General features: G+C 32.6%; 1 protein-coding gene across 1 annotated transcript in view; it reads left to right on the top strand.

Annotated features, from left to right (window-relative positions):
* CPNE8 (copine 8) overlaps positions 1-23,026 on the top strand; it is a 176,231-nt gene that overhangs the window by 77,305 nt on the left and 75,900 nt on the right. The window contains exons 7-10 of the mRNA XM_081058554.1: positions 4,292-4,355; positions 11,280-11,383; positions 16,095-16,199; positions 17,515-17,556. Of these exons, the coding sequence (XP_080914680.1) occupies positions 4,292-4,355; positions 11,280-11,383; positions 16,095-16,199; positions 17,515-17,556 (315 nt within the window). The remainder of the gene's footprint in view (positions 1-4,291; positions 4,356-11,279; positions 11,384-16,094; positions 16,200-17,514; positions 17,557-23,026) is intronic.

The following is a 23,026-nucleotide window of genomic DNA, read 5'->3' as shown; positions in this document are numbered from 1 at the left end:
TTAGAAAAATTTATGTTAATTCTTAAATGTTTGGGAGAATTTCACCGTAAAAACATTTGGTCCTGGGCTTTTCTGTTTTGAGAGGTGTTTGATTACTGATTTAATCTACTAGTTATCAGTCTGTTCAGATTTTTTATTTCTTCCTGATTCAGTCTTGGTAGGTTGTGTGTTTCTAGGAACTTATCCATTTCTTCTAGGTTATCCAGTTTGTTGGCTTACATTTATTCATTATTTTCTCTTATAAACTTTTTTTTTATATTTGTGGCATTTATTGTAATATACTCTTTCATTTCTGCTTTTATTTATTTGAGTGCTCTCTTTTTTTCCTTAATCTACCTAAGGATTTGTCAATTTTGTTGATCTTTTTAGAACACCAACTCAGTTATATTAACTTTTTTGTATTTTTTATTTTCTATTCCCTTTATCTCTGTTCTGCATTATTTCAGTTTTTGTGCTAGATTTGCATTAGTTTGTTCTTTTGTTGTTGTTGTTGTTGTTGTTGTTCTTTTAGGTATGACGCTGGGTTCTTGATTTGTAGTTCTTTTCTTTTTAAATATATGCATTTACAAGTATGAACTCCCTTCTTGGCTTTCACTGCTTTCATTGCATCTCATGTTTTGGTATTTTGTGTTTTCAGTTTCATTCATTTCAAGGTATTTTCTAATTTCCCTTGTGACTTTTTCTTTAACCCATTGCTTATATGAGAGTGTATTCTTTAATATCTACATATTTGTGCATTTTCTAATTTTTTGTTCACTATTAACATCTAATTTTGTTTCAGTGTGATTGGAAAATATACTTTGTATAATTTCAAGCTTCTTATGTTTGTTTAGGCTTGTTTCATGGACTAACATGTTGTCTCTCCTGGAGATTGTTCCACACACCCTTGAGAAGAATGTATATTCTGTTATTGCATGGGTGTGCTAGATATATCTATTAAATCCAGTTAGTCTACAGTATTGTTCAAGTCCTCTGTTTCCTTATTGATATTCTGTCTAGTTGTTTTATTCATTATTGAAAGTGGAGTATTGAAGTTCCCTACTATTATTGTCTTGTATTATTTTTTGTTAACACACTGCTGGTCATTTGTTTAATACCATTTAGTTTATGTATTTTTGCATACAAAATACTAGGCTAGTAGAATCTCTCAGGTGTTATTTTTATTATGCAATTCTAAGTATGCTGTCTTCTATTATTTCTTTTTTTTAATAATGAGTTTTCAAAAATGTTTTAAAAATTGCCTTTTGTCATTAATCTAACTCAAAAAATTTTGGCCAGTAAATGTGACCTAATTTAGTAAATATTCTGTGACCTAGTATGTAGTCAATTTTAGTAAATGTTCCATAAGTTAAAGAAAATTTGAAGAATGAGGAGAAATCACTGAGATGAAAAAGATTTCTTGAGTGGTTGTTGGGTGAATATTCCAGGTGAAGTCAGGGAGAAATGAAACATTGCTATGGATTCAGGGAACTAAAAGTGTGTTACTATTGAAAAGTGGTAGGGAAGATGAAACTAGAGACTTAACAGTGGCTGAATTTTATGAAGGTTATTAAGTCCCAATTAATAAGTTTGAAATTATTGTAGGATCTATATAGGGCCGCTGGAAGATGAAAGGCTTTGTGATTAGAATTCATGATCAGATCTGTCTGGTATCAGTGGAGAGGATAAGTTAAAAAGTACCAGCCTGAGACCAGTTAGAAACAAGAAAACTGCACTAACCTAACCAAAAGTATAAAGGTATGAACTAAGGCAGTTGTAAAGGTAATGCAGAAGTAGTACGAGATATGGAAAAATGTTTCAGTTAGGGAAAAAACAGACACACACACACAAAAAAACTTGGGGTCAGCCCGGTGGCTCAGGCGGTTGGAGCTCCGTGCTCCTGACTCTGAAGGCTGCCGGTTTGATTCCCACATGGGCCAGCGGGCTCTCAACCACAAGGTTGCCGGTTCAACTCCTCGAGTCCCGCAAGAGATGGTGGGCTCCACCCCCCTGCAACTAAGATTGAACAAGGCACCTTGAGCTGAGCTGCTGCTGAGCTCCTGGATGGCTCCGTTGGTTGGAGCACGGGCTCTCAATCACAAAGTTGTCAGTTTGATTCCTCAACTCCTGCAAGGGATGGTGGGCTCTGCCCCCTGCAACTAAGATTGAATGCGGCACCTTGAGCTGAGCAACTGGACCTGGAGCTGAACTACGCCCTCCACAACTAAGATTGAAAGGACAACAACTTGACTTGGAAAAAATCCTGGAAGTACACACTGTTCCCCAGTAAAGTCCTGTTCCCCTTCCCCAATAATTAAAAAAAAAAAAAAAGTTACACGACCTGAACTTTAAAAAAACACACAAAAAAACTGCAACAATCAACAAAAAGGAAAACAACCCAAATCAAACGAAAACCAGCTCTGCAATCTCTCCAAAGACCTTTTATCCTTCACGTGCTCAATTTTGGAAAGGATTACTCTTCTTTAATAATTCTCTTCAGACATATCTTCAGCTGTTTTTGGGCTTAAGTTCTATTATTCTTTCTATATGTCACAAAACATTATAGAAGAATACGAGAATGGGAAACTATTCTGAAAATTTTTTTCAGAGGGGTAACTTTCTGTTTTGATTTAGTTCCAATTGTAAGGAAAATTTACTAGAGTAGTAGTAACAGAAACCCCTGTATGCCCTTTCCCCAGGATGTTTACTTAAATAGATGTTAACTTTTTCCGATGTGCTTTATCATTAATTTTTGCTCTAAAAGACACATTAGAGCTGATGGTCCCGCTAGGTCTTATTTTCAGAGAAACACGGTAATATTGTAAGAAAAACATGCAAGGATAAATTAATTCATCTGTTAGGTATAAAGACTCAGAGAAAGTAGAAGATCCTGACATGAACAGTTAACCTAATGGGGAGTAAAGAGATAGAGGAAACAAGATTTTGTGATAGGCGGTTTCCTGCACAAGCTATGAGATGGCATTTTTAGCTCAAAACTGAGTGATGCTCTCTAGAAGAAATTTCAGAACAGAAAGAAACAACAATTGTAGACTGAGTATAATTTACATTGATGTGTTTATAATTCAGAATATTTTAACTTTCCATTCTTTACCTTGTTCCCAATCAAAATACTAAGACTCCACTTCCTTTGTATATGGAGAACAGGGGGTTATGTATTTGTTGCATACATGCTGGCGTAACTCATTGGGGATGAAGCATATTCTTGAGGACAAAACACTCGTTGGGCTCTAATTCCACAACTTATAGTTCCCAGGACAGACAGAAGAGTTGAACTCTGATTTGTCATAAGACTAAATGAAGTGTGAAGTATTTCTTTAGAGCATTAGGATTACTCTTTAGAGGATTCCTATGGACTTGTCTCTATATTCCCTAACGTAAAGCAGGGACCCCAAGTACACATCTTGCATTTTCCTAGAGAACTTTGCTCTTGATGTCAGCTAGAAGCTATGTGAGCACATATATACCAGAGATGTGTAGAAAGAAAATTGAATAAGAGTTTCAATTTGCTTAATTTTGCTTATTTATTATATATTTTTCTTAAATATTGACTACCTGCTATGCATAGATATGTAATTATATTGGTTTACAAGAGGTTTGTGTCATGAATTTTGCTCTTATATAGCTTATAATCTACTTGAAAAAAGAAAGGATGAAACTATGTAATTTTAATAATCTTAGAATAATTAAATGTTAAACCTGTAAGTGCAATAGGATTACAGAGAAGGCTGAGCTTTGTGTGAGGGTGACTGACTGGGATGTTTCCTGAAACATGTGGAACTTCATCTGGGGGTATGAAGTGTTTGAGGCAGAATAGGGAAGAGTTACCATACTGTGCTATGTCAGGCCCGGGGAGCGGACACAAAGAATTAAGTGCAAATAAATAAGCATGTTGATGAAAGGAAAAAGAAATATTGAAAATCAAGAATAGGGATAGTTTGTAATCACATAATTAAAACCTTGAAAACCATAGGAGAAAATATACTATAGATATTACATTAATTACATGTGGTAGACAATATGAAGCTATTGAAAATTCTTGGACCACAGACTAACATGTTGAAAGTGATCAAAGTTTAACTTCATCAGGAAATGTGGACGTATATGAAAAATTTAAGGTTGGAACTGGAAGTATATTTTGTTAGGAAATAGTCTACCTATTGGTAGTATTCTCTTTATTTGGTTATATAAAAAATATGTATGTAATATTATAAATATAAGATATTAATGCATATATATATATATATATATATATATATATATATAAATATAAATATATATTTTGTTGTTTTAGAGGAATTCCAGGGAAGAAATGTGGAACAATCATACTTACAGCAGAGGAATTAAACTGTTGTAGGGTAAGTAAATATTTCTTTGGTTTAAATACTATTTCTAACACCTTTTTAAAAATGATATTTCTGAAACTATGCTTAATTAATTCTTGAGTAATTTTAACAAAATATAATTAAAACTATGCTTTATATAATTCTATAATCCATAAAATATCACTTGAGATACATACCGTGTTTCCCCGAAAATAAGACCTAGCCAATCAGCTCTAATGTGTCTTTTGGAGCAAAAATTAATATAAGACCTTATATTCATTTAATTAATATAAGACCTTAAATTAATATAATATAATAATATATAAGACCCAGTGTATATTATTGTAAAATAAGACTGGGTATTGTATTATATTACATTAGACTTAGTCTTATACTAAAATAAGACCGGCTATTGTATTGTATTGTATTGTATTGTATTGTATTGTATTGTATTACATTACATTACATTATATTATACTATATAAGACCCGGTTTTACATTATAGTAAAATAAGACTGGATCTTATATTAATTTTTGCTCCAAAAGACACATTAGAGCTGATTGTCCGCGTAGGTCTTATTTTTGGGGAAACGTGGTAGTACTTTAACCAGAGAGACTATATTCCATAGTCCAAACAGGATAAACAGGCATTTGATAGTCTTTTTAAAGAATATAAATTTTTAAAATAAAGCCTAATGCCAGGATCATTTTGGTAGCATTAATATAAAGAATTGTCAATTGTACCAATCTGATCAGTTCTTGCAAAAATTTTGAAGATTGATGTGTGATTCTGAAGGAGTATATCTATAGACAGTTGACTTTTGCCCTTTTGCATAACATACTTGTTTTTCCATATTTCTAATTGAATTAATTCAGAATATGTACATACCCAACTTTTGTTTGTTAGCTTGGGACATCCACATTTGAAGATAGGACCACTTCAACTATGAAAAAGATGATAAAAAGTGCATAGTCAATATTTTTAGAAAACTGCTATTTCAGTTGTGATTTCCTGATGCAGCCATTGATTCATGTTCAATGATGACTTCTTTGTTGTCAAGAAGTGAGCTGATAACTATGACACTCCACACTGGAAGTAATGATGGCTCTCTGAATCTGAAGTCAATATTCTCTGTTTAACGTGGCCCAGTGGATCCTCAGGAATTATCTCTAGGGAAAAGAAGTTTACCCTAGGTTATATATCAGGACTCTTTATTTACAATGTTTGCTTCATGATTTTAGGAAAAGCATCTCCCCAAAAGTACCAAAACTTAATACTTCTACATTGGCCGCAGTTTTCATATAGAGAGCTATTATTTATTATCTGAATCTGTAACTTTAATCTCCAGGTTTTTCTAAAGGTAATTATTATAGCTTTATATACATAATATATTTCCAAGGCAATATGGTCAGAAAAACCATGGCATTACTTGCCAACAAATGATGGAAACTGAGTATTCTAATTGATTAAATACCTTTGGGATTCTGGGGGTTGGGACAATGAGATAACAAAAGGAAAGTTAGTATCAGGCTTGTGGAGATAATTGAACAAGAATATTAGAATGTAAGCTGTTAAAAATGGATTCGGATTGAGGCATTTCTATTATTTTTCCTCCCATTGCCTTTATCCCTGTGAGCAGGTCACAGCCACGTCAGTCGCAGTTTTCTCATGTATACAACGCCAGAACCTACTCCAGTATAATGTGGTTAAAGACCATCAGACTGAGTTGAGTTTCAGTTTTGCTAATAATGTGCAGTTCGTCTTATCAAGTCACTTGATTGCTCCAAGTTTTACTTTCCATATTTGCAGGAGGGGAAAAAGCCAAACATGTAAACCAGTCACTAGAATGTTTTTAAAAATTCTTCCATCTCTGAAAATCAACTACCATAGCATTAAGTCTGAAAATAGAATGTATATGAAAGCATTTTATGTGTACTGAAAATGCCTTACAAAACATAGTACAATTAATTAAATGCAGAGCTAATCCATGCCATCGTATTTTTTTAGTTACACTGACCCAATGATTTCTTTTAATTATATCATCTAAGCATCTTTTATACTTCTTGTCTCTGAATTTGTTTATATGTATGAAAACTTGTTTTGTATAATGAGGGAGGAAAGAGAAAAAGAAGTTCAAGATCAGTCAGATACAATTTCTTTACAGTGACATCAACATGCTATTTTGTCAAAATCTTGATATTAAGATAATTTTGTATAAATATACCAATAAATTCATTATTAGTTTTATTTCAAAAGAGAATCAAGATACCAAAGACATATACTGAGTATGACCAGGCTGCATCTTATATATCTTCCACTTTCAATTCTACTGTCTTACTTGGAAGAACAGGAAAATGAAGTGGAATCTGTTACTTAGTGATCTAGAGTCATTTTCACAACCCTTTCTACTACTAAAGCTTTAAGAACATCTGGAATTATCTTTCAATAAGAACATACATATTTCTCATACTTAGAAATTATAGATCTAATATTTTTAAAGTGTTATTTAAAATCAGAATCTAAGATTGTCTTACCTATCCTATGCTCTGATTCTTAACTACAGCCTTATTCATTATTAGCACCATTATTAATAGGTAAGAGCCTTGAAATAATACTTCACTACTATGCTAGTATACTAGAAGGAAGAAATGTATTCAAAGCAATGATCATAATGACTTCAGAAGAGAGAATGCCTTTTAAATTTGCATTTTAGGGTACTTTAAAACTATTTAGAATTTTTAATGAAATAATGTTACTTCACATTTGACATCACACTAATTAACATCTTTTTTTCCTTTAAAACACATTGTCAGTTATTAATTTGAGAATAAGCTTTGGAGTCAAGACACCTAAATTTCAGTTTTATGTCTTTTACTATTCACCTGAGTGAAGAGTTATGTTCTTGGAGCTTCTAAAATGCTGATTTTTTTTTCTCTCTCTCTCTCTTTTGTTTTTAAGTTTATTGGGGTGAAAATTGTTAGTAAATTTACATAGATTTCAGGTGTACAATTCTGTATTACATCATCTATAAATCCCATTGTGTGTTCACCACCCAGAGTCAGCTCTCCTTCCATCATCATATATTTGATCCCTTTTACCCTCATCTACCACCCCATCCCCCCTTACCCTCTGGTAACCACTAAACTATTGTCTGTTTCTATGAGGTTTTTTTCTCATTTGTTTGTCTTGTTCTTTTGTAGTTTTTGGTTTATGTACCACATGTCAGTGAAATCATGGTTCTCTGCTTTTTCTGTCTGACTTATTTTGCTTAACATTATAATCTCAAGATCCATCCATGTTGTCACAAATGGTCCTATTTCATCTTTTCTTACCGCTGAATAGGATTCCATTGTGTATATATACCACAACTTCTTTATCCATTCATCTATCGAAGGACATTTTGGTTGTTTCCATGTCTTGGCCACCGTAAACAAAGCTGCAATGAACATTGGAGCACACGTGTCTTTATGTATAAATGTTTTCAGATTTTTGGAGTAGATACCCAAGAGAGGGATTGCTGGGTCATATGGTAATTCTATTCGTAATTTTTTGAGGAACTTCCAAAAATTTTTTGAGGAACCTCCACACTGCCTTCCATAGTGGCTGCACCAGTCTGCATTACCACCAACAGTGTATGAGGGTTCCTTTTTTTCTCCACAGCCTCTCCAAAACTTGTTATTATTTATCTTGTTGATGATAGCCATTCTAACTGGGGTGAGGTGATATGTCATTGTGGTTTTCATTTGCATTTCTCTGATGATTAGTAATGTTGAGCATAAAATGCTGATATTCTTAATACTTCCCAAGATGTTTACTCTGTCAAAAAAAAAAAGCAGCGTTTGAGAGATGTATAAACCATAGCTTAAAAAGTAGCTTGAAATTATCCACAAAGAATATTTTTCATTCTGATTGATTTACCAGTGTTTGTAAATTGTACCATGTGCTTGTCTCTGAGATGGATGTTTAGACTACAATGGTGGGGGAGGGGGAAACAAGTTTAGTCTTTGTCTTTAATGAACATATAGTTTATGGGAAAGACAGACATTAATCAGATGACAATGTAAGTAAATATGTCATGATATGTACTAAGTAATCAAATATATTACAAAAAGTCAATGGAAAATCTAATTTATATGGGGGAGGGTGTCACGCAGGCCTCTTTGAGAAAATGACATTTAAGCCAAACCCTAAGGAATGGTTTGCCAGCAAAAGGATAAGAATTTCAGCAGAGTGCACAGCTTGTGTAAGGTCCTAAGGAGCGACAGGAGTGTGTCTGGTGTTGGTGACCAGGGCCTGGGAGTGGGGGATGAGTGAGGTAAAACTACCAGATGATGGTGGAAATGGCTGCTCCGAGTCGGTGTGGTAGTGGGCTTTGTAGACCATGTTAAAGATTATGTGTCTATCCAGAATGCAAAAGAAAGCCTTGAAGCATTTTAAGTTTTGAACAGCATCATTCCTTTTCTTAAAAACATTGCTCTGCCTGCTGAATGGAGAATGGATTGGGTAGGTCCAACAGTGGAAGAGGGAGAAAGGAATTAATGCCATTGTACGTGTCCGGGTGAGGGAAGAGGTTGGCTTGGACTAAGGTGGTGCCAGTGTATCTGAAGTGAAAATGTGAGACATGTTTCGGAGATTGAATGGTGCGACTTGGTGAAGGATTGGATGAAGGGTAAGGAAAAAGGAGAAACTGAGAATGGCTCCTTGATCACTTGGGAGGATGATGAGCCACTAATTGAGCTGGAAAAATTGTAGAAGAAGCAAGTTAGATCTGAACTTGTTGGAAGTTCCTGTGAAACATATAAGTGGACTTCTTCAATAGGAAGTTATTATATTGGTGTGGAGTGTTGAAGAAAGATTTTTAAATTCTCTCAGGTGGCATTAAGCATAAGAGACTAAAAAAAATTTGCAAGATGCCTTGATTTTTTTCTCCAGAAATTAGATTTCTTTTGTGCTTGTTGCAGATGAAATTCCTGCTAAGTTATTAACCTGGGTAATTGCAAAATATATTTTCCCTAATGTTATATAATTTGATGCATCGAAAGACATCTTGTTTTGAATCAGTAATTTGTTTTGCATGTTTTAAAGAAAATAATTTGAAAAATTGCAACTTGGTATTACATTTACCAGTGATCATACAAAAATTTATTTTTTAATAATATGTTTGATCTCTTGGAAGTTTAATTCACAATCCGTTTATAATACACACATTTCATTGATCTATTATGCATTTTAAGTATATCAGAATTTTGGGGGAAATTTGTATTTTGGTCCAGCTGCTTTGGGAGAATGTCTTCAAGAGGCTATTTTTTTTTTTTTGTTTTCAGGGGCAAGAACAGTGTCCTTGTCCCATGTTCTTAGAAAACCACCCTGTCCCAAGGGCAGTTAATATATGTGAAGATGAAAGGACATTCAAAACAAACAAAACAACAGCCTTTCCTTTTCAATTTTGTCCTTGATTTTGTGCTTGGATCATCCAGGGTGATTCTTTCACTGCTTCCTTAATGGATAATATATAAATTTTTGATCTTTAAACTTCAAATCTGAGAAGTGATCATGGGTGAGAAGCTTGAGGTGTCCATACTGTTCTTGACTCTGTTCTTTTAATTTTCTTGAAGTGTGTATTGTCACCATGCCTGCTTAGAAGCGTAATGCTGCTTTCTTATGAGTATTCCTCTGGCAGAAGTTACCACATCTATATTCTAAGTAACACAGAGAAATGACACTCTACCAATGCTTTTGAAAATTAAAAATCTAGAGCTGTGCAATTGTCTGAGGGCAGAGATATGTCTTCTTCATCTCCCTATTCCCAGATTGCAACCTGATTATTACTTGAGAAATGTTTGCTAAGTAAGTATAGGTATCCATGAATGAAAACGAGATAACATCATCTCTTGGATAGTGTCCTGGAATTACTGAAAGAAAATCATGAGAACTTTCGGTGGATGCTTAATTAGTACTGCTAGACTCTGGAGAATGAAAAAAAAATGAAACCAAAAAAAGAAGTGGTTAATAAGCGAGTGCCATTTTAGTCATTGTTAACATCTTCATCAAATAATATTTAAAGCCGTGAAATCTTGGTTTACTTTGAATTACTTTGACCCTCTATCTCTTTTCAAAATTATGAGTCTCTTGCAGGTAAAAATGCAAACAAAAAATAGTGATTTTTTTATTGTTAAAATTACTGTACATTTTCTACCTTTAAAAAAGCTTATCCTACCTAATTGAATAATGTTTCACTTCCTTGATTTATGATACCCCAGTTTGTTTACCTTTAAGCTAAATCACATAGATTATGTATGAGTGCTTGAGTATATAAATTGATAAAAATGATTGGTTTGGTATAGTGGTTAACATACAAATATGTAATTTAAGTTACAGATAAAAATGAAGGCGCTTTGCTTTTCTTGAAGCCCAGTATAATAGGAATTATTTTTAAATGTGGTTATTGAGACATTATAGTGCATTAGTGTGTAATTAAGAAGGAAACCCTCTGCCCCCTACCTGATTGCAAACTAGGTGGTCAGAATCTGGACCTGTCTTGTTCCTCATCTAATACATCTAATACATGGTAGATACTTGGTGGATGCTCAATAAATATTTCCCCAGGAACTAAAAAAAGCCACTTAAGTTCTTAAAATGTGTACTTCACTAACTGAAGATGTGAATGTAGAATTTGTATTATAATATTGGGTACCTAGAGTCATCTAGGTTTTTAGGGAGGAAATGTTACAGATTTTTAAAAAGTTAGTTTTGTGACTAGAACAAAAACTGACAGAGTCAATTTTTCAGTCTTACCTCCCTTTAAATAGCAGTTTTATGTTATCTGGGATTCTCGCCCACTTGGTCATTTGCTTTAAAATGGCAAATTTGTTTTCTTGTCAAGTCTTGCTTGTGAGCTTCAGTTTCTAGTTATTTATAACCCAGACTTTGACCTATTTTATTAATGTTGTTTTCAGGATGCTGTTCTGATGCAATTTTGTGCTAACAAATTGGACAAGAAGGACTTCTTTGGAAAATCAGATCCTTTTCTTGTATTTTATCGAAGTAATGAAGATGGCAGGTAGATTTATATTTTATACATTTTCACTCTGTAGTGAGAATGGAATTGTTACTTTTCTCAGAGAAGCTCATTAAATTGATAAACAGAGTAAAACATTTTGGTATTTTAAAAATTGATGTGATTTTTAAATCTCAGTAACAATGCATAACTTTATAAGCATTTCGTATGTTTTGTTTGGTATTTAAAATAAATGATTATCAGCTTCATGGAAACATTTTCTCTTTACTTTTTATAAAAATATAGTATTGTCTTAAAACAGTATGAAGGAATTACATTTTTGTGGAAATCTAATGTATTTTGTTATAGAATTGAACTCTAACCATTTTCTAGGAGAAGGATATGGACTATGTGGATTGCTTTTTATACTACAGGTTTTGTTGTTTTTTTTCAATAATATTTAAGTCTAACATTCAATACAATGTTTCATTACATTCTAGTAATTTGAATATTTTTACCAGTCATAATTAGACTGATTTCTTTGTGGTTTGAAACTGTATCCATGGGTTATAGATTATAATTTAATACATATGACTATCACTAAATATGTTTTATTGTTTTCTTTGATTCATTTTGTACTGTCAGTATTCATGGGAAAGTTTGGTGGCTAAAATTATGGGCTAAGGTTTTATTTCCTAGGTTTAAATTATGACCCTGCTACTTAATAGCTATGGAACCATTGGCAAGTTTTTAAAGCTATATGAGACTCAGTTTCCTCATCTGTAAAATGGACTAATAATCAGCTACCTCACAGAGTTGTTGAGAGTATTACATGGGTTACTACAAAAAAACATTTAGAAGCTTGCCTAACATATAAAATAATTTAAGTGTTAGTTGCTTTTGTTGTTATTATTATAGTATAATGTTTCATTTAGTTTTCCTTAATTATGCATAATAAAATATTAGCTAAAGAGAAAACATCATTTAGGGATTAAAATGAGGGGAATAGAAGGGAAAAAAATAACTTGTCACTACTGTTCCATTTATAATTAAAATTATACAACATGTTAACATTATATAATAAGTGTATAAAATGTTACATGAAAATAAAACATTTGCTATTTAAAGTGAATACACTGTGCAGCAAAAAATGATGCGTTACTTATTGTGGAATTTTGTTGATGCAGTTACTGGTCAACTCTTGGCTGTTTTTGTTATGGTGTCATATTGTTGGATTTTGCGTACTTTCCTTCTATTTTGATGGTTAAAATGTCAGAGTAGTATTTACATCTGAGCACTAATTTTACCCATGTGAAAAATATTGAATAGTGAAGAAAATAATTGTATTTGCCAATCATTTCAAAGATAGAGAAAAACTAAAGAATGAGTTCAAAATATCTTGAATCACAATGTTCTTATGTCTCCTCCTGTCTGAACTACTTGTGTCTTAAATTTTCTATTTTTATTCTTCTACTTTTCATTATTCATAAAGATTATTTGTACGATTATAGAATTTTAATCTGTCACATTTAATGCTACTGGTGAGAGTTACATAGCAGAAATTATTATGTTTGTATGAATGATATTAGCTTTTTCATTAAATGGAATCTAAATAATAAGAGAAAAGTACAACTAATCCAAAAATTTCAAATCATTTATAAACAACTATTGCTAAAATTTGATGAATCTCATTTCAGAAAATGTTCCACATATATTTACGTAAACTAGTTCACCAGCCAAATCCATATATACATATACATATATATGCACATATATATGTATATTAATATATGAATGTTTTGTTTAAATGAGCAAAAATGCTTTTATTCACTTTTTATATATAAGTCTTTATTTTTGAATGCAAAGATTGTAGCCTTATTTTTAGCATTTATTTTAATATGGAGCTGTTTCAAAAATTATTGTTGTCTTGTGTGTTTGTAGCTCATTTTAAAGGAAAGAGTAAAATTAACAAAAAATCTTAATAACATATGATTATAAATTTTTATTTTCTTGCTTTCACATTTATTTGGTAAGTTGACCTGTATTTATAGTTAGGTAATAATTTTCCTTTGGAATATCTGTTTATTGGTAGATAGCTTCAATACATGTTATTTAATAATTTTTTATAATACTATTTGTAATGCATTCATGCATACATGTTATGTTTATGTAACAGTACTCCTGAATGTTGGGAAGAACTACATCAGACTCTCATCAGAATTTTCACTAGTTACACTAGCACTGGAATTTCTAGTGAGATTTTGCTGTCTAGATCACACGTAATGCATTACAAGTGAGAATGATTACTAGAAGACAGATGACTACCTGGCTGAGAAATAGCTCACTAAGAAGATGAGTCACTGTCTTAAATGAAGTTTCAAGTGTCAAAGTAATTACCATTGTGGTGATGCTAAGACTATAACAGAAGTTTTGATTTAACTATAAGCAAAGAGGCCAAAAAATCAGTATCCATCTGTCTATCTATCATCTATCTATTTGTCTGTCTATCTGTCTATCTACCGTGTTTCCCTGAAAATAAGACCTAGGCAGACAATCAGCTCTAATGCGTCTTTTGGAACAAAAATTTGTGTAAGACCCAGTATTCTATTCTATTCTATTCTATTCTATTCTATTCTATTCTATTCTATTCTATTCTATTCTATTCTATTCTATTCTATTCTATTCTATTCTATTCTATTCAAGACCCGGTTTTATATTATAGTAAAATAAGACCACCACGTCTTATATTAATTTTTGCTCCAAAAGACACATTAGAGCTGATTGTCCGGCTAGGTCTCACTTTTGGGGAAACACTGTATCTATGAGTATCTGTCATCTAGCTATCATTTTATGTTGCCATACAAAAAGACTTGGTAAATATTAGAATATGATACAAGAAAGGAGGAGAAAGCACCTTTGTAGAACTTTTCGAATGTATTGTATAATAAAGGAAGGCAGATTTCTTCCAAAATTGTATACATAATTTTGTCGCTATGAGTTTTTCTTAACCATTTTTGTGTACTTTTGCCTTTTCTCTTTTGATTCCATTTTTTCCCTGCCTACTTATCCCTTATCTCCTTGGCTTTTCTTCCCTCTGCTTTAGATGTCTCCAGTCTTCTCTATATTTTTTGAGTCTTCTCTGTCTTTTAATAGCTTTACCCCCTGGCCCCTAAATTGTTTAAGTAAGTCAACTCTGAGAACAACTGACCACAGAGCTCTTTCAATTTAGTAACGTAAGTTTCTTTACATAGGTGAGGATACTACCAGGAAGGGGATGGCACTATGTTCTAATTCTTGTAATGAATACTTGATCTCTTTATATTATATTTTTATTTATTTGCTAAATTAGTAGAAACAAACCCTTCTTTCTTGAGAGGACGCAAGTAGACTGAAAGGCTTTTCAAAATGAGAATATTTTCTTGTGGGGGGTTAGGTGCAATATATTCACTATGGTGATTCTGTAGTATTCTCATGTTCATCACTGTTAGATTCCTGAATTTGGAATATTAAGGGCTAAGGGCTTGGTGAGGGGCTGTGTTTATGTATTGTTCTAACCAAGATCATTTTAAACATTTTATAACTCATGAACTGCTGCATAAATTCACATTAGGCAAGAACATTTCCAGGACCTGACTGACATCTGGAGATGGGATGGTTTGGTGGAAACACCACTGGAATTTGAATCAGAAAACTGAGTTTAAGGCTCCATGGATTGTACTCCTTATTGTGTATTCTTGAATTGCTATCTTCCTTCTTTCTACGAAGTCTTTAGATATATAGCGCCAAGAATTTAGATAAAGAACCACATACTGAGTGGTCTCACTATAAATTCATGACGTGCATTTTAAATGGGCCCTTGGAACTCCCCGGGAATCCTCCCAAAAACATTAGCACTTCTGCCCTCTTCCTTCTTTGCTGATGACCATGTTTCTTGTATGGTACATAGGACAATGGAAGCAACTGGAGAACTTTCTCATGATCTCATCTGATGATCTCATCGTAGCATCTGCCCTATACTATAATACTGTGCTTTCCTGAGCGTTCCTGCACAATGACTATGTTTCCAAGGCCCATTCCTCCCTGGAGGCCCTGAATCCTATCTATTTTCATTTCCTTGAGGACATTGCTCCAACCTTTCTCTCATGCATCACAAATTATTTCCTCTCTACCAGGTCTTTCCTTTAGCATACAACCTTGCTGTTATTTCTTTCTTCTTGAAAAAAGAGTGAAAAAGTAACAACAACAAAAAAAACCCAAACCCTTCACTTGACTAATTTTTCCCCTTGAGCTAACTCCAGTTACTCTTTTTCTCTTTAAAGCTAAAATCCTCAAAATGTTGTTGACACACTCTGCCTCGATTTCTCCTTTCTTTCTAAAACCCACTCCAACAAAGTTTTTGTTGCCATCACTCTAACAAAACTGTTCTTCTCAGGGTTACTGATGACCTTGCTATTTTGAGTGACTCTGGATATTTTTTTGCTGCATTGATATGTCATTACTATTTTTAGAGAATGGTTACAGAGCAGCTTTAGAATTTATTGAATGTGCAGAAGATCATTTTTTAGCAAACTTAATTCAAAGTAGTTTTGCTTTATATTATAGTGAGCTAATCGTACAAGTTTTGGAACCATAAACCCCTTCCTATTAAATGATAGATCAGCGCCATTGGGACTGGCAACATTTATTCTGCACAGAAAGAGAAGAATGATGACTAAAATAATATATCATAATTGAATCATGAAAATAACTGGAAACTTTTTTTTTTTTTTTACAGTTTTACAATTTGTCATAAAACAGAAGTTGTCAAAAACACTCTAAATCCTGTATGGCAAGCATTCAAGATCTCAGTCAGAGCATTATGTAATGGCGACCATGACAGGTAAAACAAATGACAACTTTCCTGAGAACTTTGATTATTCACTATAGATTTTGTATGCAATAATCCTAAATCAATTTTTAAAAAATCTAAAGTGGCTTCTTTACAGATGTAAATGCATATTTACAAAAGAATGAATGATTTATTTAGAATTGTTTAAATAACTTTTTTATAATCCACACAGAGGGATAAATTGGTGAATTAAAATTGGTTAAACTAACTGTTTTTCCAAAAACAAAAATGTGGAAAGTGCTAAAAATATATTGAATATTAGTTTAAGTTTTAACATATTATTCAAAAGTCATCCCAGAATTTTCATTGCCTCAAGTCTTTCATTTGATATTATCTTTCTAGGCTGCAATAAGTAAATATGGGAGATTTAAGACTAGTTATGTTATCAACCCTGACAAACCCTGGAAAATTCTATCTGACATCACTGTTCTCATGGTTGCTGAACTTTAAAAGTTCTGTAGATGTAGAACAGCGAGATTCTGGTGTTTTACATGTACATGCAAGAGGTGGCCCTGAAGATCTTCCCATAATAAACCTGAATATTTCTTAATATCATTTTTTTCTTTTTCTTATGTAAGTTGATTGTAAGGTTATCATATAAAAACCCCTGCTCACCTCAAAAGAAAAGCAAATGAATAGAAAGTAAAAACTCAATCGCTTTATTTTTATCTTGTTGCTAGTATATTAGAAAAATGGGAATTTATTCTATTAACTAATATCATCGAAGAACTATTAATTACCAATATGTCATTATATTTATTTTAAAATTTAATTAAAGCCACTTTAATTGGATTATAACTTAATTTAATTGGACTCATTCTTTCTCTAAGACAGTGGTTCTCATAATGTGGTTCAGCTCACCTGGTTAACCGTGTAGAAATTCAAGTTCTCAGTCCCCAACCCAGGCAAGCTGAACCAGGAACTCTGGGCATGAGGTCCAGCAATCTGTGTTTTGACAAGCCCTCCATGTAGTTCTGATCCATGCTGGGATGAGAAATCTTCTCTAACACAGTGGTTTGCAAGAGAAGTAGCTGCATGCCTCCTGTTTGAGAAGCTCTGTCAAATTACACATGCTTCTTTATATACTTTCCCCACACCCTCCCTTTAAAGATTCAATACAGATTTTAAGATATAAATTGAATTATAGCCATAAAATTAGCACAATCAACTTCAAAATACTTTTTAAAACCTTCCAGCATACACTATTTCATTTTTAAAAATTGCAACTTACTTTTAAATTCTCAGCGATATGTTGTTTTGGTCTTACTAAGTAACTTTACTCTGTGTATGTTTTTCCCATGGATAGAACAATCAAAATAGAGGTATATGACTGGGATCGGGATGGTAGGTAAGACATCTTTTCTTTATTCTTGCCCTTGAAACTTAATATACTTTAAGAAACAACTATACTGAAATGACCATATTTTTTATTTTAATTTTCAGATTGCATATTTTGTCATATTTTCCCAAATATTACTGAAGTGTTTACGTGAGATTTTAAGAATGAGTGTATTTTCTTCAACTTGGAGATTAAAATAGATGTTGTCTTCATTTCCAGTAACATAGTAAAGATTTTCAATTTGAATCTGGTGATTTTTCATGTGTCCAACTTACAGATGTCTAGTTTTATAGCTGTAGGTATAATTTGATTCTCAAATTTCTGTGTCTCACACTCTCTCCGAAGATTCCTTTAACTTAATATATCCATATAATTCATAGGGGCACATCTGAGTCTGCCCCCTCCCTTCAAGAAGACATACACGTCACAAAACAACAACAAAATAAAACTCTAGAATTATGTCTGGTGATTGCGAACACAAATAGTTGTTCAGAGATCTACAATCACGGTCTCCCTCTGCATTTCACAGCAGATGTTAAAGGCTAACACTGTAGCATAGGGAATATAGTCCATAATATTGTAATAACCGTATACGAGTATGGTGCCATGTGGATACTAAACTAAGCCAGGGATCACTTCATAAATTATATAAATATCTAACCTCTATGCTGTACACCTGAAACTAATATAAAATGATATTACATGTCAACTGTAATTGAAAAATAGAATTATTTACTTTTTGAAACATGAATTTTGAAGCAATTGAAATATTTAAGTAGGAGATTTTTGTAAGCTCATGTCATTGGATCATCAAGTATTTGGGGGAAAGGTTGGCAGTGGTGGATATGATGTTGATTAATTTTAAAATTTCACTTCAACATACCATCATTAACAGCACATTCAAAAGAAGCCTGAGGAGTTCAAGAATGACTTATTATAAAAGGGATGAAATTGGGATGAAAAAATTGTTAGGGCGAACTTTAAATATTCCTTGGAAATGAATTATGATTAGTAGAATAATTAGAGGAATGCATTATAATTTTATAAGTAGTCTAATAAATTTTTCATGTTGGGGCAAAATGCTCTTTCTAATCCAAATTCTAGCTCTATATTTTATATGAAAAAATTTAGTGCATAATTCGGTATAATCCATGTTTACTAAAGCAGCCTTTTTCAATGTTAGCAAAATTATCCGTTTGTGGATAACATATAAAAAGGAAAATTAAAATCATGGTTAAATAATTCTTGAAAACTTTTTCAACTAAGTAATATATATGAAATTTGAAAAGCATACCAGTCTTCAATAAAAATGATGTATAAAAGCTATAAAATCCAGATATTAGTTTTATAATGCAATTTTAGTGTGGATTGTTATACAAGTTGATATTCCAGCTCCTGGTATAATAACATAGGGTTATTATACTTTTTACATGCACTTTTGTTTACATGGCATAATTTCCCAATGTAAATGTTCTTTCCTTAAATCAGAATGAATATATGGCACTCATTATATGTCATGATACAATGTAGTCAGTTATTAGTGAGACTGTTTCCTATCTTTATGCTTCTTTTCCTGTCATTTTTAATATTTGTGGTAAATCCTGTACATGTATCATTCTCATTAGAAAGGATTATTAGCTCAGTGGATTTTTTTTGACAGTCTAGACCAGCATTTCCAATAGAAATATAAGGTGAGTCATGTATGTAATTTTAAATTTGCTAGTGGCAACATTAAAAAGTGAAAATAAACCCATGAAATTAATGTAACGTTTTATTTAATCCTATATTTCCAAATGTTATTTTAATGTGGGATAAATATAAAAATTATTCATAAGAAATTTTACATTTTTTAGTACTACGTCTCTGAAATCTGGTGTGTATTTTCTTTAATTTTCATTCGGGAGTATTGAGGAACAGTGTGTTTTTCTAGAACCCATCAGCTCCAACTCAAGTCGTTGTTTTCAGTCTAGTTGTGGAGGGCGCAGTACAACTCCAAGTAAAGTCGTTTTCAATCTAGTTATGGAGGGTGCAGCTCATTGGCGCATGTGGGAATCAAACCGACAACTTTGGTGTTATGAGCACTGCACTCTAACCAACTGGGCCAATCGGCCACCCCTCTGGTGTGTATTTTATGCTTACAGCACATCTCAATTCAGACTCGCTACATTTCAAGTGCCCTCTAGCAACATACAGTTGCTGGCTACCATATTGGAAAGCTCCATGTAGACTTTAATGAAGTATATAATATGCATCATAAGTAACTTCATAGCAGATGGAATGCTTTGCCTGCATGGAACAGAAATTTAGAATTGTTCCCTTATAAACTTTGGAAAAACTGTTCGGACTTCTGTATTATTTTGTGTATAAATTTAACCATAGGAAGCAAAGAAATAATGTCATCTTTCAATCGCGAGAAAATATTTCAGTCAAAAATTCCAGTGGAAAATGCTTTACAGTGTTACTTTTTTAAAATCGCATTTTGTTTTACCAGCTGGAGTACTTCAGATAATTGAGGTGATAATGATATCCACAGATCAGGAGCCTCAGGTAGTGGTGTGATCTTGAGTCAAAATTCTGATGGTGTGTTAGATTCAGTCATCAACTTGAAATCATTTCTGTAGTGAACATCTCGTACATCTATGAGGCATACAAAAGTGTGGTAATGTATTGATCAAGTAACTAGTTGGCATGAAATTAGGTACCTTGAGCTCATCTAGAATAGAAGAAATATAGTCATTTGTCCTTTTTTATTTAAAAACTTTGATAATGATCTGGGAGTTCAGAGGCATTGCTTGACCTTGGTATGAAAATCAGTTTAAGTGTACTTAATTTTCTAGAAATTAAATCACTGTACTTAAATCATCTCTATAAACTACACCATTTCTTCAAGGGATGTGAAAAAAGAATATTTAAACCTCATTTTAACAACTGAAAAGCTGAAGTGCTGAGAAGCAGACTAGTCTGGGTTGCAAAGCAATCAGTGGTGGTATCCTTGAAAAGCTTCAAATGCTTGAAGTTGTGTCAGCTGACTTTGTAGCTTAATTTAAAATTCAGGAAGCATTAATGGAAGAGCTCTGCATTAAAACCATGTGGCTCTAATGTGAGACTGATTGTAAATGGGCCACCAATTAGATCGCTGTCTCCCAGAAAATGATGATTTGATGAAAAGGCTCATCCAGTGAACTGCCAGTCATAAAAATCCCAGCTCGTGAAGTCCACTGGAGAGTAAACGTTTCGTCATTACTATTCTGCAGTTTATCAAATGTAGTCATTTTCAATAGGGATACTTATTATAAGTAAGTATAAACCTCATTTATCAGTGAAATGCTGTATGGGTACTATCATTTTCTAGTATGTTACCGTTGAAGATATTATTTGATAAATGAATTTGATGTTTTATTTCTGTGTCTATACATCATCAAGGTATGAAATAAGTGGTTCTTGGTCTAGGGCTTCACTCAGGAACATACCTGTCAGTTGTCTAAGACATTATAACTCCTTTAGGAGGAGCATGTGTAAATCTTTTATACTTTTCTCATTTATTTTAAATATCCTCACATATTCTAATTAATCTTTCCCTAACAATCAACCTGTATTTGCTTGCAGTTTATCTTGGATGTCCTAAGAGTATGTTCAATAGACAAGATTTAGCCTCTTTCCCTATGCCATTACCTGTCACTTCTTTGAGACAAAAAAAATGATGATAAGTGGAATATTCACAAACTACATGTTATTTACTGATACACTGTTTTTTCTTCCACCTATTAAAATTTTAGGGAATGTAGCTTGTTGGGGTTTTTTTCCCCCTTTTTCTCTACAATCTATCATTCTTGTCCTCATGGAAGGATGATTAACTTATGTATATAACGGATACCTTATGTGGTAATCAATTTTTTACTTCTGTGTGTTTTTATTTACTTATGATCCAATAGAAATTCTATTAATTTATTTTGGAAGAAATTGTTATTGAGCATTTATTATGTACTAAACAGTTTGCCAGGCGATGTGACTTAATGAAAAACTCCAATCTTTATATGATAATATTTTCATTTTCCTTAGTACTTTTTTTTAAAGTTTATTGGGGTGACAATTGTTAGTAAAGTTATATAAGTTTTAGGTGTACAATTCTGTATTACATCATCTATATATCACATTGTGCGTTCTCCTTCCATTACCATATATTTAATCCCTTTTACCCTCATCTACCTCCCCCAATACTATTCTGCCATAAGAAAAGATGGTTTCTGTTTTGTTTTGCTTTTTTTTTTTTTTGGATCCTTCCACTCCTCTGGAGTGGTTTTGGATTTTCTCAGACCTATATTTCAAGGAAAAAAGCTTTTTCTCATTTTTAGTAAGATTTTAAAGAAAATGATATCAACATTTCACATCGGCCCTTTACTAAAATATATTTACATGATAGATTTTGAGAAGTGATAGTCTATCCAGCTTCAACTGCGCTGTTTCAGTTTGCCCTGTGCTCTTCTGTCTCCATGCCCTTGCTTTGATACCCTCAGTACTTTGAAAGCCCTTCTGTTTTCATTTTTGCCTGTTGGTTTTCTGTTCAGGCCCAATTTAAATGCCATCAATTGTCTGAAAACTTTCTTAAAAAACATCTAAATTGATTTAATCCTTTTCTCCTATATGTTGTGTATGTGTGTGTTTACCATTTTGGAATGTTTATCAGTGTATCTAAGACATTATGATTTATGTTGAAATTATTTGTTTCTGCTTTATCTTTCAATCTAAACTGTAAACTCCCTAAGGTTAAGAACTGTGTTTTATTATTCCTCCTGGAGTAGATTTTAGTGCCTTTAATATAGTAGCTTCTTGCTCTGTCATGTGATTTCAATGTTATAGAAGAGATTATTTGAAATAATTCTGTCATCTTTCTAAGGAACTCTCAATTCTCCATCAGTGCTTTTATATCTCCTCATTTCCACCCTTTATTTGAGATTATGAAATAATCTTGAAAAATATTAGGGCTTTTATTTCTCTAGTGAAATTTCAGGCAGTGAATAATTAATTCAGCTGTCATTTTCTTAGTCTCTCTTTTTTTTTTCCCATTTACAGACATCTTAGATTTTATATTCACATATCTGTGATCTTCTTGTCATACAGATTAATTTTTCTGCTTTATCCCATGTTCAGATAGTGATGACTTTCACCAACTCAATAGCAGAATTATTAAACTCAAATCAACAAATACATTTATAGTATAAATTTTTATATTTGATTACCTTTTTTAAAATTTTATTTGCCTCCTTTATAATGGGATCAGTCAAATTTGGAATATAAATTAATTTCTAATTTTAGTATAAGGTAATATTTGAGTCCTTAGGGATAGAAGGGACCTTTAGAGTTAACATTTTATTTTATAAGGAGGGGGCTGAGTCTATTTAATTATTTCTAATTTTGAATTAATCAGAAACTTCATTAACTCTGCCTTTCCCATTGTGGGTTTTATTCCATTGTAAGTATC

This window comes from Rhinolophus hipposideros, assembly GCF_964194185.1.
Source record: "Rhinolophus hipposideros genome assembly, chromosome: 9".
Taxonomy (NCBI): domain Eukaryota; kingdom Metazoa; phylum Chordata; class Mammalia; order Chiroptera; family Rhinolophidae; genus Rhinolophus; species Rhinolophus hipposideros.
Note: the sequence above shows the minus strand (reverse complement) of the source record. Positions and strands in the feature narration are given on the sequence as shown.